The 22,253-nt window shown below is 36.5% G+C and overlaps 1 protein-coding gene across 1 annotated transcript in view; it reads left to right on the top strand.

Annotated features, from left to right (window-relative positions):
- Positions 1–21,347, top strand: part of kcnq3 (potassium voltage-gated channel, KQT-like subfamily, member 3) — a 49,462-nt gene extending 28,115 nt beyond the window's left edge. Inside the window, exons 2-15 of the mRNA XM_067362742.1 lie at positions 3,490–3,580; positions 3,673–3,799; positions 4,816–4,988; positions 5,297–5,470; positions 7,969–8,079; positions 8,884–8,979; positions 9,100–9,194; positions 11,268–11,294; positions 15,269–15,504; positions 18,122–18,227; positions 18,519–18,650; positions 18,829–18,924; positions 20,644–20,728; positions 20,805–21,347. Of these exons, the coding sequence (XP_067218843.1) occupies positions 3,490–3,580; positions 3,673–3,799; positions 4,816–4,988; positions 5,297–5,470; positions 7,969–8,079; positions 8,884–8,979; positions 9,100–9,194; positions 11,268–11,294; positions 15,269–15,504; positions 18,122–18,227; positions 18,519–18,650; positions 18,829–18,924; positions 20,644–20,728; positions 20,805–21,347 (2,092 nt within the window). The remainder of the gene's footprint in view (positions 1–3,489; positions 3,581–3,672; positions 3,800–4,815; positions 4,989–5,296; positions 5,471–7,968; positions 8,080–8,883; positions 8,980–9,099; positions 9,195–11,267; positions 11,295–15,268; positions 15,505–18,121; positions 18,228–18,518; positions 18,651–18,828; positions 18,925–20,643; positions 20,729–20,804) is intronic.
- The last annotated feature ends 906 nt before the right edge of the window (positions 21,348–22,253 follow it).

Below are 22,253 nucleotides of genomic sequence, written 5' to 3'. Positions count from 1 at the left end.
AATATACGTACACTCATACACACCCCGGGTCGTTAGCGACCCTATACAATTTTTACAAAAAATGAATGCAAAAATAGGCATTCTTTTATAATTTTATGATTTTATTCTTTATAATAAATTGATTGAGGAATACCAAGAAGGTTGATGTCTAACTTTAAAAAATTAACGAGGAGGAGGGTAGTGAATAGTATGCATTTAAGGGTTAATGCATGCACAGCATCTGTACATCAAGTGTGTAAGACTCCAATAAAATTATTAGGTAATTATTCCCTCATGAATGAATTTCTCAGTGAGTAAAACTGGCTGTTATGATGTACTACACGACATTATAATATTATTTGCAAATTTATTTTTAAATCATTATTATTGTCCCTGGTTTACATTAGGGTACACTTGTGGGAAAGTAGCAGTGGCTGAGACAGACTTTAAGCATCACCTCCTCTTATAAAGATGCAATCTAATCCTGTTTACATGAAATAAGTCTGCTCTCGAGCAGGTTTGAGCTTACGGACCTGTTGCTATGACAGCCAGTCCAGGATGAGCGTTGAAGAACCGAACAATCCAAGATCATGCCAAATTGGCATCAATCTAATCCAGCTTACTGAGAAAAGAACGGCCCCCTGGTTCTCATTGTCACGTTTCAGTTTGTGTTTGGACTCTCTGTTTGTCACATATTCTCCTTGTTCTCAGTTTCCCGCCACTTGTTTGTATCCTAGGTTACAGATCAATTAGTGTCTTCAGTTCAGGTGTGTTTGTTTAATTAACCTTGTTAGCTATATATATATATATATATATATATATATATATATATATATATATATATATATATATATAATTTACTTATTTATTACATATTTATTAAGTCAGTTTTATGAATATTAGGGCTGCGACAATAAATTGATGCATCTTGATTTGTGGATCGAATCTGAGATTTTCTGAATGCATCGCAATTCTCTCTCAAATCGATTCTGAGCTTAGTTTTTAACAGCAGATGGCGCTCTAGGCTAGTTTTTAACTGCACGCTCAAATGCTCATGAAGAAGAGCACTCGTGCGTTCGGCTGAGTCTGAGAATGTACTTGCACCTTAGAATGCTTTCATGACATGAGATTAATGTAAAAGGCCACTGCAAACACTCTTGTAATTCGCTTTAACCTTTTCGAACTTTATGAATGATGATTTAATTGAAGGTTCAAGTGGTATGTGTAAGGAATTGGAAGCAAGCAGAGTACGGCTGTTTCTAAAGCACACAGTGCCATCTGCTGTTAAAAACTAAGACCAGAATCGATTCGAGAGAGAATTGTGATGCATTCGGAAAATCTTAGAATCGATCCAGAATAATTTCTCGATTCGCAATGCATCAATGTATTGTTGAAGCCCTATTGAATATTAATGAAATTAGTTTTAAGTTAGTTTTTTATAATCAGCTGTGTTGTAAAAGCATCATGTAAAAGAGTCATGGCATTCCATCGTTTTGTGTTAAAGGAAGCATTTCTCTTCAAGAAAATTCTACATACTTCAACTGAGAGAGGTATGACCATTAGAGGTTATTAGTGTGATGATGCTAAAAGCTTTCACTGGAGACCAGATGCTGAGCATGTACCAGTGTGTGTGTGTGTGTGTGTGTGTGTGTGTGTGTGTGTGAGATGAATATGTGTAACCATGGAAACAGCACAGATATAACCTACAAATGCGAAACCATAGTAACTGCCAACAGGTCAACTGACAAATAGAGTGAGGACAATAAAGGAAATATGTGAGTCTGCATGTGTGCTCTGCTGAATGCCACACAATACATCTAGATTCCCAGACAGAATGGCTTGAGCGTGAGTAAATTATGGGATAATTGTCATTTTTGCATGAACTAACCCTTTAACTGCAGTGCGTACTTGGAATAAACAGAACGTTAATGTCCTCTGGTATGGACACTAATATTTTCATTGTTACAGTTATCTTTATAATTATAGTTCTTAGTGTGAACAGGCCTAGTCTTCCAGGTTTTTATGTCTTCCCTGCAGCACTCTACAGTATAAATGTTGTATGGCCCATACAACTCTATGTACATTTCTAAAGATTTAAAGTCAGAATGTTTCAGAAGTAGCAACCAGTGCCTTTTTAGTATCTCGATACTAAACTGTATGAAACTAGTATATATTTTTGCATTTTCCATATTCATTTTAATTTTAGTTAAAGTTCATTTTGTTGCATGCTTTTTGTCATTTTCATTATTATTTTTTTAATAATTCTATATTTTTATTAAATTTTATTTTATTTTTATTTATTTTAGTAAATCCAGTTAAACTAAATGAAAATGATAAATGTTGCTTTTGCAACTTGCAGAAATAAAATAAGTTGAAATGTTTTAAATATTTTATTTTATTTCAGTTAACATTTATTTTCGTTTTAGTTAATTATAATAACCTTGGTAGTGATCTCTTTTCTACAGAAGAGGATTAGGGCCAAGCAATAATAAAAAAATAAAACCATCTCGAGATTAAAGTTGTTAAATTTCGAGAAAAAAGTCGAGATAAAATGTTGAGAATAAACTTGTTAAATTACGAGAAAAAACTCATTAAATTTTGAAAAAAAAATGGAGATAAATGTTGAGAATAAACTCGTTAAATTACGAGAAAAAAACTTGTTAAATTTAGAGAAAAGGTCGAGATAAAATGTTGAGAATAAACTCGTTAAATTACGAGAAAAAACTTGTTAAATTACGAGAAAAAACTTGTTAAATTACGAGAACAAATTCGGTAAATTATGAGAAAAATGCCGTTAAATTTCGAGAAAAAAGTCGAGATAAAATGTTGAGAATAAATTTGTTAAATTACGAAAATCGCTTGGGTGTGAACACAAAAAACGTCTCGAAAAACGCTGGCGTGTGCGATATTCGTCCCGGTGTGTACAGGCCTTAAGACTCATAATAAAATATGTACACAGGTCAGCAAGCAAATCATGCATCACTCTTTGGCTTGAAATTCAGGAAGGAAATTTAATGAGCATCCTATACAGTATACAGTAGCACCAGGTTTCTGATTACCTGTCGTAAAAAATAAGCTTGTAAATCTTACCAGCTCAGCATCTGGTAATAGGATTGTTCTGCAAGTGTGTGTGGTGGACATATCAAATACATCTCTTTCTCTCTTTCTCTCTCTCTCTCCTAATGTAGTGCAGTGCATTCACCAGCCCCCTCTGCTGGTAAAATGGTATCATGATTGTTTATATCTAAAGGTAGCTGGTCTTTCTGAAAAAAAAAAAAAAAAAAAAAAAAAAAGATTTTATCATGACTCAGCTAAGGTATCCATAGCAACTATGAAAGATCCTCATCCCAGTGTGTTTTTTTTTTCAATTGCTATGATTTTATATATATTTGTGCTTTTTAACCATTTTATTGATATTGACAGTAAATAAAGAGAGTGTGGGTGCGGAAGTAACATGGATTTAAACCTTTGGTCAAAGGTCACACTCACAATCTGTTTCTTGATCTCTAGGTTTCTGATTGTTTTGGGATGTCTGATTCTGTCGATTTTAACAACATTCAAAGAGCACGAGAAAGATTCTGCTCACTGGCTGGTGATTCTGGTGAGTGCGTGTTTTTTTGTGCATAGTCCAGCGTGAGTGTGTGAGATTGAATGGTTGAGAGGAAAATGACAGAATGTTTCTCTCACCTGTAGGAGACATTTACAATCTTTATTTTTGGGGGTGAGTTTGCATTGAGGATATGGGCTGCCGGCTGCTGCTGTCGATATAAGGGCTGGAGAGGACGGCTCAAATTCGCCCGCAAACCACTGTGTGTCCTGGGTGAGTTAAACACACTGACACAAACAAACACACACATATGCACATACTCTATCATTTAAAAGTTTGGGGTCAATACATTTTTTTTTTTTTTTAAATAAATTCTTTCATTGAGCAAGGACACATTAAAGGCACAATATGTAAGAGTTTTGGATTAAAATATACAAAAAACACTTGAACAATGTTATGTATTTTGTTGACTTGTGTACTTATATTATCCCAAATGTTTCAAGAGGGTTTAAATCCAGACAAATAAGCAGTTTTAACCAGGACATGGACCTTGTCCATGCGTCACCTATCAGTGACATCATACATGCATTACCCTCAGTTTTCGGTTTTATTTTGTAGAAACCATGGACACACCAAAGATGCTTTTTAATTATGTGTTTTATTAGACAGGGGAGCAACTATTTGAATACATTCATCAACAGAAAACTAATCACTGTTATATAGCTCAACACAGTAAGTCTTGTTCTTTAAATCTCATTTTCTTGATTTAATTAATCTTTAATACATTAGCTAATCCGAGAATATGATTTCTGCCTGAGTCCCGTCGGATTCTTTTCCACTGGATGTAGACATGAAGGCAACACTTTCCACGATTCCGTGAAATCAAGGCATCGTCAAGCTACAACTTTGTTTTGAATAAGCGACCTCTAGTGGTTAAAATTACATATTGTGCCTTTAAATTGATCAAAAAAGACAGTCAAGTCATTTATAATGTTACAAAATATTTCTGTTTCAAATATGATAATAAGAAATGTCATATTACAATGATTTCTGAAGGATCATGTGACACTAAATACTGGACTAATAATGCAGAAAATTCAGTCTTGCCATCACAGAAATAAATTACATTTTGAAATATATTAAAATAGAAAACATTTATTTTAAATTGTAATAATATTTGACAGTATTACTGTTTTTACTGTATTTTTGATCAAATAAATGCAACCTTGGTGAGCATAAGAGACTTGTATTTCCCCCCTGTGCAATACGGGTACTCTCTATGTTCTCAGATATCTTTGTGCTGATCGCTTCGGTGCCGGTGGTTGCCGTACGTAACCAGGGAAATGTGTTGGCCACGTCGCTGCGCAGTCTGCGCTTCCTGCAGATCCTTCGGATGCTACGAATGGACCGCCGTGGAGGCACCTGGAAACTGCTGGGATCTGCAATATACACACACAGCAAGGTATCTGTGCGCTTGACGTGATGTACGCAAACAGGACGTACCCCTGAATCAACATCTAAGAGCATGTCCTGCTTGTTTAAATCATGTCAAGCATGTTCATATAAACCGATGGGGTCGGCAATATACACACAATCCATAGTACACACACGCACAATCATCTCTCGAAACTGCTATGATCTGCGATACACACACTCATACAAAGTATATATGTAAGCACAAACAATCACATATCAGTGTCTGGTGAAGTTTGATCTCAGTACCGCAGACAATACAACTGTATGTGTTTCCTGGCTGGTGTGTGTGGTCAGGAGCTAATCACAGCATGGTACATCGGCTTCCTGTCATTGATCCTGGCTTCCTTCCTGGTGTACCTGGTTGAGAAGGATGACGTCACCGCGGAGCTAATAGACCCTGATGGAGCCTCCCCAACACCAGCCCCGCAGGACTTTGACACCTATGCAGATGCCCTCTGGTGGGGACTGGTGAGAATTACACACGACACTCACACGCATTCCTAACTTTCTTTGAATTGAATTGAGAATGCCTATCAAATTATTTTCAATTTCTGGTAACAAATAGAATGCAGAATATAAATTACAACAAGGCTTTACATTTACTTTTTTCCCTACATGTTCCACATGTGCAAGCACATAAAAAAGTGAGGGGCACAATGAAAATGTATCAAATAATTTGTTTTTCTTCAGTAAAGGGTTACAAGACTTTTACATGCAAAATGATTTAAAGAATTAGTTCACTTTAAAATGAAAATTACCCCAAGCTTTATAATGGCAGTGAACGGGACCAATGAGTATGAAGCCAAAGAAAGTGCATCCATCCATTAAAAACATACTTCACACTGCTCCGGGGGGTTCTTCTGAAGCGAAGCGATGCATTTGTGTAAGAAAAATATCCATATTTAACAAGTTATAAAGTAAAATATGGATTTTGTATATGGATGGAAGCACTTTCTTCAGCTCATACTCATTGGTATCGCTCAAAGTCATTAAAAAGCTTAGATGCGTTAGGAAATTTATTAATATAACTCATCAGAAAGAAGAAAGTCATATATACCTAGGATGGTTTGAGAGTGAGTAAAACTTGGGGTAATTTTCATTATAAAGTGAACTAATACTTTAAGACATCTTAAACTGCTAATTAGGACTTTGGTTATAGCATTTGAGATATTTATTTAAGAATTTAGAATAAGACCTTATATTTGAAAAACAAGTGATTTAAGACCTTTTAAGGGTCTGCGGGGACCCACTTTTTTTTTGCAGACATACTCCTAAAGAGAGCTGGGTAGATTACTTTCAAATTATATGGTTACTGTTTCCAAATTACATGACAAAAACTGTAGTCCATAATGTAATCCATTACATTACACATTTAAGGTAATGTAATCAGACTTTGATTACTTTTAGATTATTTTTGACCTAACTAGTGTATCACATTGATTTGAATAGAATAATCTTGTACCGTATTGATATAAAAATACAAAGAGAAAGAAAATATACTCCATTCTTTGTTATAAACAACATGAAGTGCATTAAATATTACATTACAGCAGGGTTTCCCAGGCTGGGGTTGGTAATGAAACTGCAGGGGGTTCATGAGTTCAATGAAAAGCTATTAAGTAATTAAATCAGAAAAAAATAAACAATTTTAAAATAAAAACAATGAAAATAAAACACTTACTAAAAAAGATGAAATATTGAATTTGTTTACCAGCATGTCATGTAACCATTAATCAGAGAACCTTGAACTTAATTTTATTATTGACCTAACATATTAACAATCTCAGGCTATACTTAAAGTAAATATATTAGGTAAAAGTTCGGTCAGTTTTGGAATCCCTGCATTTCATTTAAATATGAAATTCAATGTGTTTGAAAGAAAAAAGCCTTCATACATGGTTAAATGACTCGCTGAGTGATAATTCAAATAATAATTGTGTTCGTCAGTAGCTGATTAGATATACAATGTTGAGAAAACACTTGCTGATAAAATGCTATGTGGGTCTCAGTTTTCAGTGATGGTCACCTGACCAGTGCAATTCCACAAACATGGAAGACCTTCTTAATACAGTATATATAACACGGTAGCCTTTTTTAGGAAAGAAAATGTAAAAAAAAAAAAAAAAAAAAAAAGTAGAAGTACGGAGAAATGTGAGAATAACATGTAATCATGTAATCAGTAGAAAAGTAACTGTAGTCTGATTACGAGTATTTTAAAATATAATATAATCTAATTACAAGTACTTAATTTTTGGAATGTGATCATATAATCTAAATTACATGTAATACTACCCAGCACTGCTCCTAAATAAGTTTACAGTTTGCACACATCTATTTTTAGTGACCGTGAATGCAAATGAAATGCTCACACTGCCGTGCCCTGTGTAAGGAAGTAATATTAAAATGAACCGAATCCAAAGAAATTCTTATAACGCAGCTCTAAAAGTCAACTTTAAAAGTCATACAATGCCAATGATGTCCACTTTGTTTGTACGAAACCTGCATGACTTCTCGGTTGTGCAGAGTGAATATATGAAAACTGCTGAAAAGAACAGCTCCACAAATATGCAAAAATATAATTTGTATAAAAAAAAACGTGCTCACTCTTGACATTTTTATGCACCTATTCTGTGATTTGAACTGCTATGGTAAACATGTGTAAAAGCTTTTCTCCATATTGACAAGCAAAAGTCGATTTAATAGGAACAAGGTCAAAAGTGATTTTTTAAATGTAAGGCAATACCTTTTACAGCATCTCCATTAACACCACCATTCGTGAGGATTTTACATCAGTTCCATTAGTATTACTGATTGAGATGGTTTTATAGCAGCTCTTTTCCTGACGTTGACAGCAGCTCCATTAATACTACCTTTTTAATGGTTTTATAACTCAAGTACTTTGATAGCCTCTTAGTCGTTCTAGCCTTAATCACACTTGATGACATATGATTTCACTCCTGTGTCAGATCACCTTGACAACCATTGGATATGGTGACAAGACCCCAAAGACGTGGGCAGGTCGTCTTTTGGCTGGGACCTTCGCTCTTATTGGTGTGTCGTTTTTTGCTCTTCCAGCCGTGAGTACAGCTCAACATTTACACTATTACAATATAACTGTTAAGGTGCATCTCATCTTGAAATAGCATAGAGATGTATGAAGCTGACTCACATATCACTGACAAAACTCATTACACTGTGTCCTAACAAGACACATGCGATAAGCTTCCAGCGACAAGCAATTTGTCTGTCCACACTAGATGTGACGTGACTACGAGATGCAACAAAATCAATTCTTGTTTCATTTTATTTATTTTCAAGATCTGAGGTAAATTGTCCATTGTTGCTTTCAGTACAGCTATAAATGACCCACAAAATGATATTCAAACTCACATTAGATGCTTTTAAAATTAAATAAAGCATATTAACAGTACCTGAGATTATCATTATCATACTTTGTGTTGATGTTCCAGCCATGAAATCACAGAAAAATAGAAACCGTATCGCATATCGCCGTCTCGGCTGGAGTACAAAAACACTGATTAACATGGAAAAGATACATTTTATCACGTGTTGCAGCATCTTGCCACATCTGGCTAGGACACTGTGTTGTGTATCTTTAATTATGCATTGTCATGTGAACAACCAATCACTAACTGATTGGTAACACACAAGAAATGCAAGCTAAAATTGTAAGTTGTAAGCTGTATGTGTTTGCTTCACTAAAAAGAAACGATTCATAAGAGTAATTTGTTTTGGAATCAAATGGACTACACTGCTCTCACTGTATGTTTTGCACTGTAGGAACCCAACATCATTTGGTTTGTGTTTTTCAAAACATTGAAACAGTTTCTTGGTTCGGTATGATCTGGTTATGTTTGTAGGGTATTCTTGGTTCTGGTCTGGCTCTGAAAGTTCAGGAACAGCACAGGCAGAAACACTTTGAGAAACGCAGACATCCTGCAGCTTCACTAATACAGGTAAGCAGAAACATGCCAACAAACCCTTGACTATAAACTAACATCAGCAGTAAATGTACTGCTTTTAAGCTTATTCCTCTGCACATTTGCTTGACATTCAATATTTAATATTGGTTTCAGGCTGCATGGAGATACTACTCCACCAACCCCGTCAGAGACGATCTCATTGCCACATGGAGATTCTATGAGACTGTGATCTCTCTGCCATGCTTCAGGTCTCATACACATACAATATGTCTCACAAAAAAAAAAAAAAAAAAAAAAAAATTGAATCTCTCAGTATTTATGTATTATTTTAGTTTGCTTAACTTTATGTTTGTCATCATCATGGTTTCATTTTATGCCTGGGTTTTTATGATTTCAGTGATAGTCATTTTCACTTATGTTATTCTCATGATTTCTGTGCATCTCTTGAATGTTCATTTATTTTGTTTATATTCATCTGTGTTTGTCTGCATGCAGAGACAGCATCATCTAGAGGTCTACTAGAGGTTACAGTGAGGTACTCACACTTGTGTGTGGACAATTTACTATTCCATCATAATGAAAAAAAGACTTTCCTGAACAGCAGATGTGATAAAAAAAAAAAAATAAATACTTGTAATAAATAAGCCATATTTGAGCATATTAAAATCTTCTCATAATGTGAAATTAAATTTCAGTAAAAAATTCTAAATCAGTGAAATCTGGTACTTGTTTGATAGTTAAAATTCCAAGATTAATGCACATTGTCTCAAATTGTTCACTAGCAACTATCCTGAGCCTTTTAAGAGGATGCTAGTAAAATATCTACTATAATTAATTAAAATATTTGTAATTTATATGTTGTTTGCATAAAAAAAAAAAAACTGTCAGAATACATAAAGTATTCAGACAGAATATTCTTGAATGGCTATCACTGGGGAAAGATGTTTTTTGCAGCCAGATGGTGTAGTTACAATATCTACCAGCAGGGGCTAACAGGATCATGATAAGCATTCAAACCTTGATCCCTGGACAGGCAACACTGGCTCAAATACTGGCACGGGTTTGGTGGCAGGACTCAGAGTTATTATTGTTAACTAAATCTAAAAAAAATTACAATATTTTTTTTTAAATTAAAATAAAGCTGTAATAAAATATAAATGTTAGATGAAAAACTTAAGTTTAATTTGAAGCACAAAAGTTACTAACTGGAAATAATGAAAAACTAAAATTGATATAAAAATGAATTAAACCTAAATAGTAATTTCTAAAAATAATAATAATAATAATAAAATGACAAAAACACATAACAGAATTGCCAAAATCTAAACTAAATTTAAAATGAAAAATGAAAATATTAAAATACAAGGTGACTCAAAATATTAATAAAAATATAATAGTATAAACATAATACTAAAATAACACTGGCAAGACTATCTGTTTGTCCGGCCAATGGAAGTCATTATTTTATATAATTACTAGTGATGGTCTGAAATTTTTTTTTTTTTTTTTTTTTAAGTGACATTGTTCACAAGCTGTTTTATTGACGTCTTTCCCCAGTTGAAACAGTAATTGAACGATTACATAAGACATGATCCATTTCAGTAAGTTGTACCATTTCTTTCAACATACCTTCTGATGTTCAGTCATGCTTTTTTGTGCTATAATGAGTAGTAAAAAAGAAGAGGTGATCATTCCACGTGCCGCTTGAACTGAGACGGCTACAGCGATCTGTCACACCACTTTAAAGTACACCAAAACTACATTTATTGTTTTAATTTTTAATGATAATGTTGACAGAATTTGAAAGTTGAGACTTTCTTTCATATTAAGCACTCAGCTCATTGTGATTATTGGATGGCAGGTGTGCTACAAAATAATTTTTCATGAAGTTTTGTTCAAACATCAACAGAAAACCGCATAGACTAAAAACTATTTCGGCCAAAACCGAAAACCAAAATAGTTTTTGGTTGCCAAAATTTCTGTGCATCACTAGTATTTACTTTTACAATTATGTTTGATGATGCTAAAATTACACATTTCATCTTAAAAAAAGAAATAAATTTAAACTTTTAATTTAGTATTATTTAAAGTGCTCCCTTATTGATGCTTACCGTTGTGGTTTCATTTTAGTAACTTATAACTAGCAACATATAAACAAATTGATATATATTTTTCTATATTTTGATATATTTGTTATATATATATATATATATATATATATATTAGTGAATATTCAAAAGGACTGTTGTGAACGGACATTTTTGTTGCTGTTGCAGTTATCTGGTTAAACTAAATGTTTGTGTTGTTCCCGTCATCTGCAGGAAGGACCCTCTTGAGGTTATGGCTAGGTAAGTCTCTCTCTCAATCGTTCTCATTCTCTTTGTCTCTTGCTGTCTTAAAGATTTACAGCATCTCTGTGAAGTGTGAGATTAATGAATCTGTGAAATGTGTTTCCTTAAATAACTCCTAATAACCACCACCTCCATTAATTCAGTGCCAAAGGCGTAATGACCAGCAGTGCGTTTCTGTGTGTGTGAGATTGTGAGAGCTCGTTCTTAGTTTGGGGACCTGTGGACAGTAGTTCTATATGTGATATTACAGAGTCCATTAGAAAAGAGTGAATTATGGATCACTGATAGATGATGGTGTCAAAGCAGAGCGAGGGAGAGGGACTATGAGTGTGTGTGGGAGAATTTAATGGACGGCTGGATGTGTGACGTCCGTGTCACTGTAAGGAAAATGATGGGAAGTGTTATTAGTGGTCTAAGCATGACGAGCCGTGACAAAGATGGACTGCGTATATAATAATCATGAGTATCAGTTGTCCTTGACCTGGACACTTGCCTGACAGTCTGTTTATTAAAAGACAGAAGATTTACAGATAGAAACAGAGGGAGAGTTGGATTGAGTGCTGTGCTTGTTTGTGTCGCCTGACCCGAGACCTGTAATCCATGTTCAGTCCAGATCAGAGATCAGATTACACATTAATACTGCTAATACGCAAGTGCAAAACACACACCTACGCAAACATCCATGTAAACAAGTTGGCTGGGAAACTTGTAGCCTGACATTATCACTGCCAATGACCTACCAAACAAGTCCAAATGGAGAAACCAGACCACCCACACATTACTGAGCTAAAGATATTTTATCTACCTAAGGTTGTGAATCAAGAACTGTTTTTTCTTCAGAACTGGTTTCTTCTTTTCTTGATGTTTGGTTTGGTAACTGTTCTTGAATGTCTTAATACAATACAAAGACAATAAACAGACAGCACATCTTTCTATTGCATTGTCGACAGTGCAGAGTAGTCCAATTTGGGAACAAACGACTCCTATGAACTGATTCTTTTCAGCAAATCAGTCAAAATGATTCACAGATCAGACTGAAATCAGCATAATTATTGAGTGCTTGTTTATATGACAACATGTAGTTAAAATATACACATTCTAAACAGTTTTGTTGTAATAAAAGGTACTTTTGTATTAAAAAAAAAGATCATTAGTACCTAAAGAAACACGGCGATGGGGAAAAAATGAGATGGCAGGAATAAATTATATTTCAGAGCTTTTGTGTTCATTCACAAAACTTGCGTTCTCTAGCAAAAGTATTGTGTTGCTCCAAAAAACTTTGCATTTGCTCACCAAAGGTTTAAGTTGTCTCATTATGGTATTACATTCCCCCGAAAAGCATTGTCTCGCAAACCCACTCACCACATAATATTTCCATCATAAAAAACTGCAGGAAAACAAAGTTTTGCAAAAGTTTTGAGAGAAAGAAAGTTTTGCAGATGAATGCAAAATTTATTGGGGGATGCATAAAGGTTTTGTGAAAAAATGCAAAATTACTGAAATATATATATATTTTTTTCCCATCTCAATTTTTTTCCATCACAATGTCCCTTTGGGGGCTCTGTACCAAAGTATTGTATTTTTTAGTTAAAACTAATTATTGATTGGGAGCACTGTTTTTTCGAAAGCATTCAGTACAAGAATGGATAATAGATTTGTTAAAGGGTTAGTTCACCCAAAAATGAAAATTCTGCCATTAATTACTCACCCTCATGTTCTTCCACACCCACAAGACATTCGTTCATCTTCGATAAAATCTGATGGCTCACTGAGGCCTCCATTGCCAGCAACTTTATTTATAGAGCACATAATAAAACAACATAATTAACCACCGTGCTGTACAATAAAATAAAAATAAAGAAAATTACAAAAATTAAAAACCACGGCAAATTAACACTTTCAAAAGACATATTTAAATCAGTTCATGTGACTACAGTGGTTCAACCTTAATGTAATGAAGCGACGAGAATACTTTTTGTGCACCAAAAAAACAAAATAACAACTTTATTCAACAATATATGATGGATGATTTCAAAACATTGCATCATGAAGCTTTGAAGCTTTACGAATCTTTTGTTTTGAATCAGTGGTTCGGATCGAGTATCAAACTGCCAAAGTCACGCCCCCCAGTGGTGAACCATTAAAATTTCGAAACACTTATGATTGAATGAAGCCTCGTTTTCTGAAATCACGTGAATTCGGCAGTTTGATATGCACTCCGAACCACTGATTCGAAACAAAAGATTCGTAAAGCTTCAAAGCTTCATGAAACAGTGTTTTGAAATTGCCCATCACTAAATATTGTTGAATAAAGTGGTTATTTTGGTTTTTTGGCGCACAAAAAGTATTCTCGTCTCTCTTCATAACATTAAGGTTGAACCACTGTAGTCACATAAAATGTATCTTTAGTAGCTTTCTGAACATCTGAAAGTTTTAATTATCTTGCTGGCAATGGAGACCTCACTAAGCCATCGGAATTTATCAAAAATATATTAATTTGTTTTCCGAAGACGAACAAAGGTCATACAAGTGTGGAACGACATAAGGGTGAGTAATAAATGACAGAATTTTATTTTTGGGTGAACTAACCCTTTTAGTGGAATCAGAATTTCTTATGATTCCCTTCTTTATATATCCGTTAAACTGAATCTTCACACAAACCTTTCTGCGGTTTTGCATTTTCATTACAAGTTTATCTAGTGTGTAGATGATTTCAGACCTTAACATCCTTTAGCAGACATTTTGTCCCTGCAATGTAAGCAAAACCTGACCCACTGGTACAAATACTCACACACACACACACACACACTCAGAAAGGCAAATAGCTGGGAAACCTGCAGCCTGACATTATCAATGACCTACTAAAACAAGTCCAAAATGGAGAAACTGGATCGTACACACACTAAGTAGCTCATGATATTTTGCTCCATTTATTTTTTTACGTGAAATCTATGCGTTGATTCTCATCCTGTCTGTTCTCAAGTTTTCACTGCTTTCCTGTATGTCCTATGAGCTCCTGTCTACAACAAACACACACACATACTGTAAACACTCAGAGTCATTTTTCAATCATTAAAACCCTCTCAGACAGTTTGAATCGACTGTAGACAGATTGTGTTTTGTGTGTGTGTGTGGGAAAGTGTTGTATCAGTAACTGGTTGGTAATCAGCTGTAATTGTGGAGTATTTCAAGATGTTTCAGTCCCTCTCACCACTTCAATCTTCTTCTTTTCACTGTACTCAAGAGATGCTGTGTGTGCCGCAGTGCATAGTCTGTATGTGTGTGTGAGTGTGTGTGTGTGTGTGTTTGTGTGTCCATCCTTGGGGACCCTTCACAGTAGAATGCCCTGCGTTGTTTCTTGGGAAGGGTTTAGTTTCTCCTGCAGGAAGAGTTTGTGTGTGTGTGTGTGTGTGTGTGTGTGTGTGTGTGTGTGTGTGTGTGTGTGTTTGGTTCAGGTGTACCCTATGTCCCCACAAAGATGGCAATATTCAAAATCCTTTTGGTCCATTTGATCCATTTTTGGTCCCTATGTGGAAAACAGCTTATAAATCATATTAAGTAAATTGATATATTTCAGGATTCTTTTATGAATAGAATGTTCAAAAGAACAGTGTTTATTTAAAATAGAAATCTTTTGTCAAATTATAAATATCTTTATTAATATTGTTAGTGCAGTCTTGCAAAATAAAAGTACTTATTTCTTTAAAAAAAAAAAGATGTTTATCCATATGTGGATATATTGTAATACAATTTTAGAAATATTTTTACATTAAAAATTGTAAGTCAATGGAATTTTCATTTTATTTTGTACGACGCTATCATCATCCATTCCTCTCCCACTTCAAACAGAGAGAGAGACGGTTTTGTCTTTTGAGAACATTCAATAAGAATTACAAAATTTTAAAGAATAATCAAAAAATGTGTTCAGAGCTCTGAGATTCAACTCATCTGTTATTCTGTCTCTTCATCAGTCAGAAATTGAGTTTGTTGGAACGCGTGCGGCTGTCAACTCCGAGACCATCGACCGTAAGGGCCCGTGTGATGATGCCTGCTGCGAATCCTGAAAGTGTGTCAGGGAACTGTGGCCCGGCGGAGGCGATTGAGGAGAGTCCTTCAAAAGAGGGCAAACCAGCAGGGTTCAGTAACAGAGAGAGATTCAGAACTGCTTTCAGAATGAAGGCCTACGCCCTGAGACAGAGCTCAGAGGGTATGACACACACACAAACCACATGTTCCTGAATTGAAGTACTCAAGATGCATTTTTAAAAGCTGAACTTCTTTAAAGCAGTGGTTCCCAACCTGAGGTCAGCACCCACTTAGGGGGGTACCAGAGTTCACGGAGGGCCTTATATGCTTTGAGGTCAAATGGATATGAAAAACCTTTTCATTGGTAGTTTCTAGCAAAGTCCCTTTAAGACAAGTCATTTCACTCGCAGCCATCTTTGAAATGCCTCTCGGGCATTCAAGTGCAGCTCCTATCTCTTTGAATGGGGAAACATCAAATTCTTCAAAGCTTTTTGGCAAGCTTTCGATTAAATTTCATATTTGAAATCACCAATGAAATCTGACAACAACTTTCTCATACCTTTTGTTCTAGACGCTCGAATCATGACAAAAAAACGGTATTTTCCAGTCTGGATCAAGCTCATGCGCATGCGCAATCCAAAATGCACATCTCTTGCGTCTCATTTCGGAGACGCGCGTCTGACTGTTTCTATAGGAACCAGAGCTTCTAACAGCCGCTGCAGTGACACGACGAATTTACCAATCAGTGATTGGCTCTTATTTAGAAGGCGGGACTTATTGCGCATTTCACTTTCTCCCATTCAAAACAATACGAGTGACGCGTCTTGTGTTATTCTATAGTCTTTTGCCTCGTTTCCACTGAGCGGTGCGGTTCGGTACGGTACACATTTTTTTCCGTTTCCATTGTCAAAAGTTGTGAATGGTACCCTAATTCCGAACCTTTTTTGGGACCCTTTCGTTGGGGTACCAAACACAACAGTACCGTTCCAAAAGGGTGGAGCTACACTCTGCAGAACGTTGATTGGTTGACAGAGAATCGTCACTTGCACGTGCTACAAGGGGAATGACAACAAAAGAGGCGCCACACACAAATGTGGTTCAGACAACACGTGCATTGATTATCTTCACTTCATGTAGGTTATATAACAAAACAAAATATAAAACACAACCCTGCCTCTTTTCGTTTTTATTTAAAAAATATGAAACCTATTAATGTGTGGTTCAGGCAATATGTACTCTGATTATCTTCACTGTTTGTAGCCTATAATAAAATGAAATAAGACAAAACAACCTTCTCTTTTTGTTAAACGTCAGTTTTAATTATCAATAATAACCATTATAAATAAAATATGAGAAGCTATACAATAAGAAATAAAGACGAGCAAACAATTCAGTCAAACGTTAAATGAATATATAAAGTTATAAAACTTCATTTTCCCCTCGGCCAAAACGATTTGCCCGGGAACAAATTATAAATTCATGAGACCAAAGATTGCCCGTTATACACAAGATGAATGATATCTTATTTTTAACCATCACAGAGACATCAGAGCCAGCGGCGAATGTCAGAAGGACTAGCCGAGGTACAGCTGCTCTCGGCTGGGTACATTAGCACTGAGCGCCCGGTGATCGCCTGGATCTCACAACTCCGACAACGTCAGATCAAATTTTCAAATAGGCGCAAATCTTTATAAATTAACCAAAGATTTGAGATTTAAACAACTACATTCTCGCCTGAAAAACTTTTAAAACTACATTTCATGACACAGTAAAACAGTTTTTAAATTACGCAGGGTTTCTCCTCCGCTTGCTGGTAGGTGCTGCGTCATGGACGTCTGAACTTTGCAATCTTGGTATTCCGAAACGCCGAATGCAAAACTCGTCTTCTTTTTGTGACAGACAGCCTCAAGCCAAGAAGCAAGAACAAGATCTGCTGTAGTATGTCCTCCATTGTTGTTTACTATATCGTTTTCTTCTTCGCGCGAGAATGACGTCGATTACTATTTTCCGGCTACACCACGCCTATCAAGTAAGGGTACTGTTTGCGGTGGAAACGCAAGCCTGATCAAGGTGTACCGCTCCGAACCGTACCGAACTGTACCGAACCGAACCGTACCGCTCAGTGAAAATGAGGCATTTGTTTCTAGGAATGCTCTAAATGGTAGGCCAGTGATCGGAACCAGTTGTTAATTACTTCCTTTGATTCTATATGTGGTCTCTCAGCTTGCCGATCACATAAACTGATCACATTTTTGCATCACAAAAGATGCGAGCTTGCTCACACCGGTCGTGAGAGTTGAGTAAATATCAGCCTCCACCACTACAAATGCATTAAAAGTCTGTTCTCCTCATTAAAGTTCCTGGAGAAGGGTTGCAAGTAGTAGGGATATGCCGGTCGACCAGCGCAGCGCTGCTTTGTTTACAGCTGTAACCAAGGAAACGCTATATTTCTGCTGTTCCATAAGTGCCACCTACAGGCAGAGAGTGAATTTGTATGTTTGTTTGTTTTTTGGGGGGGGTTGGGCGTCCTCCAACGTCTTATATGTAAGGAGGGGGGGCATCGAGGACAAAAGTTTGGGAATAACTGGGTTAAAGTTCTAAACTTCTAGAAAAAAAAAAAAACAGTACCAATGGACATTTAACACACACAAATGTACAGTTAATATGCATACACAATATACATAATCATAAATATGTACACTATAATAATAGATACACTCCCTTAAATACATAGAATAAGTATAGTAGAAACTCACACAGTGCAATTAATCTGACTTCATTTTGGTGTTTCATTGTAGATACAGGTGGTCTTCCTGACCCCACCCCTGAGGAGAAGGGCTTCCCACCTGACATACTGTTGGAGGAGATGATTCCAACTCTCAAATTAGTGATAAGAGCACTGCGGTACACAAATATCAAATTTTTCTAAAACAAAACTATCACTGTTTTCACAAAAATATTTTTCAACTTTGATAAGTTTTTTTTTTCTTGAGCACTAAATCAGCATATTAGAATGATTTCTGAAGGATCATGTGACACTGAAGGCTAGAGTAATGATGCTGGAAATTCAGCTTTGAATTTCAGAACTTATTTTAACAGAACTTTCAACTACTCTTGCTAAACTCAAGGTTTTAGGATTTTACTTTTTTTCTCAGTTGACCTGGGGAATCATTTGTGTTTGTGTGTGTGTTGAAGGATCATAATGTTCCTGTTGAGTAAAAAGCGTTTTAAGGAGACTCTGAGGCCGTATGATGTAAAGGATGTGATTGAGCAGTATTCTGCAGGACATCTGGACATGCTTACCAGAATCAAATATCTACAGACACGGTAACACACACATTAAAACATGCTCATATTTTTAAAGAAATGTTATCTAAAACATTTACATTATGATGATAAATTTGTTTTTTTTTATTTCAAATTGTTCACTTGTGTCTTTTAAACTGAAATTATTATTTTTATTTTGTGTTAAAAAACAAACTTTTTCTTTTTGTTTAATCTTCAGAATAGATCTGATTCTGACACCTGGACCGCCTCTTACTCCAAAACACAAGAAACCCCTGAAAGCACCATTCCCGTACCCCTCTCAGCAGTCACCTAGGTAAAAACACACCTGAAAACATCCTTCAAGGAATATTTCATGTATCTTTTTATGTTTTTAGTAACTTTTAACTCTTTGCTCGTCAGTGTTTTTTTTAAAAATAGTTAGCAGCCAACATCAGCATTTTTGATCATTTTCACAAAACTTTCATGTTCCCCAGAATATTTTGTTATATGAATATCTGAACATGCCATATATTAAAAGAAAGAGCAGAGACACTGCTTTTAAACAACAACAAAAACATTTTATTCTTGCTTCATGCATTCTTTTTATCAACACTTAAATGTGGGTAAGTTTCATTAAAAACAAAAAGCTGAGAAAGATCGTGTTTTTGTCAAAGACTACTACATCAGGATTGGATTCAGAACACAGATCAAAACATAGATTGAGTAGATCGCTTCCATCAACACCTAAAACTCTTTGTGGGTTTGACATTTCATTCAGTAACATTAGGCAGATTTGATTTATATGCTGTTAATGTTTGATGATCACGGTAGCTTACATGTGCATAAGCAATACTTCTATCACTTGTTTCATTAGGGTGTTCACTGCAGAGTCAATGGGTGGAGCTAGATGGTCCAACCACCCCGTTACCCTACCCATAACCCTATTACTAAATACAACTCCACCCATTAGGTCCACAGAGATGGAGCTGGACATTACTTGCCTCTGCAGTGAGCACCGCTTGCTTGTTCCTGCTTCTTCAACTGTGTTTTGATCTGGAGATTCTGCACTCTTTCAGAAGATGCGTAATAGCGCCCCCTACCATATAAAAGTGAAAATCATAGATTCATGAACCCCAGTCATGTAAGGGTTTGTTAACACGTAGTTCGGTTCGTTTGGTTCACTTGGTCCGGACCAAAGAAGAAAAAAACCCATTTAGTCCTGGTCCAGTTAGCGTTCACATTGCCAATTTTATCACAGAGCCAAAAGATACCGAACCTTAAGGCATAGGGATACATTCACAACGTGATTGGTCAGATTTTATGACGTATTGCCTATTTTGAAACAGAACTTACCGAACATCCAAAACAATGCTGTTTGCTGAGATTAATGCGCTCGTTGTGTGTGTGTAGCGGTGCGTAGCCTGCATGTGATGGTATTTTGGCCAGCTGGGAACTCGTGAAGAGCTTAAAAAATGTGTAAAGGAATCAAAACAGTGGCGGGGATCCATCCGTCACACACACACACAAATGATCTGCTGCATGGAGACGCGCGTCTGATGCCTGTGATGGGCAAACTCGCGACTATGACAAGAAAAACCGACATGCGTGAGGATTCTGTCCTTTTTAGGGTCTCGTCTTCCTGTTTTTGGTTCGGTTACATGTCTTTGGTCTGTGTTGCGTTCCTGTATCATTCGAACCGCACCAGAGTTCGTTTGGAAGCGGACCGAGACCCATCTTTTCAGCGGTCTCGGTCCACTTGTTTGGTGCGCACCAGGGTTCGGATGGCAGCGTTCAAATGAACCGCACTAACCGAGCAATCGCACCAGGGTTCGTTTTAATCAAACCAAACATGACAAGTGTGAACGCACCCTAAATCTTCCAGCCACATGTTGTTAAGCGTGCCATAAATCCATGTTATGCATTATGGCCTATATTGATGGTGAATTTCTGAAGTCAAGAACTTTTTTATTCATTCATATTAAGTAGATATAACCACTCTCATTTGAACTCTTTCACTCAGGTTTCCCTTTCCCTCTCTGTCTTTCTCTCTCAGACATGAGTCATATCTTGCCAAAGCAAGCCTGCCAGATCCTGAAGACCAAAGCATGATGGGAAGATTTGTGCGAGTTGAGAGACAGGTACTCATGCACTCTGACAACTCGTTGTGTGGCTTAATTAATCGTTTGGCTAAACTTTGTCGCATGACCCACACAGGTGGAAGACATGGAGAAGAAACTGGATTTCCTGGTGGATATGCATATGCAACATGACTTCACGGGCCCCGCCCACATGACCATGGAGCGCTGCGACCCCACGTTGACCGTCAGCGTCGCAGGCGACCACGTGTACTGCAGCTACGGCCCGCCGCTGCACAATACACCGTATTACACGCACTCCAATGCGCACCCACCGAGACCAACCGTCCTGCCCATCAGTCCACTGCCAAGCCACTCCCCGTCCTCCAACGTCAGCCAATCGGGAGGCCACAGGGTGGGCACACCGCTGTCGCTGTTGTCGGTCACTCACGAGGAGCTGGAACGTTCGCCCAGCGGATTCAGCATCTCCGCAGAGAGAGAGGAGGTCACGGGCAAGGCCTCGGGGTTAACAACGGGGTCGAGCTGGGGCCGCGACCGCCGATATTTAGCGGAGGGCGAGACAGATACGGACACTGATCCCTTTACCCCCAGCGGACCTGTTCCACTCTCGTCCACTGGAGACGGGTTCCACTCCGATGGAGCGTGGGGAACACCACCCTAAAGACACACACACACTCTTTATAAAGACTACAGACTTTGTACAGCACAAATTGTCACATAAAGACACAGACATAATACTCGTCATATCTAAATATGTATCCACTTCACGCTTTACCCCTGCAAAGTAGGGCTGCACGATATATTGAAATAAAATCGGTATCGCAATATGGCTTAGCGTGATTGTCAAATCGCACACACTGCGATTTAATTAAAGAAATAAATGTGCTACCGGCTCTGGAGTGGCACTGCTCATCCACACGCGTGCAGCCCATCATACAGTGCTTCAAGGGACCATGAGCTGCTTGTGTGCAAATTGTAGAGATTCACACTGTTTGCCAGCAGCCCATCAAAAATAAAAAATTTATGGTTTACAAAAAAAATAAAGAAATCAAGACATAAATATTAGTATTGTAATTTTACATTTACAAAAAAAAGTCAATAATATCAAAATTGACAAATCGTATTTTATTTATGGAATATTGCAGTATTTATTATAAATGATTTATCTGTGCACATCATTATTTTTCATGTGACTCATAATCTTAAGTCAAATTTTTTTCTGGCCTGAGGGCGGGGCAACCTGTCGCTCACATGACATCACAGCAATAGCAAACTACATACATCCAATTAATTACCAAGACAAGATCATGTCCCACCCTACATTTTTTCTTGTTTGAGAAGCTGTTCCACTCTGATATACATCACAATAGGCAAGAAAAGTCTATCGTATTTTACGTTTTATGCCGACTTTAATTTTACAGTTCCAAAAAAAATATTTTTATTAAGTAGTCAATTTCTTCTTTTACAGTACAATTACAATTTTAAAATATATTTCTTTTTTGTTTCATATATTATATAATATAAAATTATATAATAATCGCAACAAAAATCACTATTATTATTATTT

The sequence above is a fragment of the Chanodichthys erythropterus genome, chromosome 16, assembly GCF_024489055.1.
Source record: "Chanodichthys erythropterus isolate Z2021 chromosome 16, ASM2448905v1, whole genome shotgun sequence".
Lineage (NCBI taxonomy): Eukaryota > Metazoa > Chordata > Actinopteri > Cypriniformes > Xenocyprididae > Chanodichthys > Chanodichthys erythropterus.
This window is presented reverse-complemented; position numbering and strand designations above follow the sequence as displayed.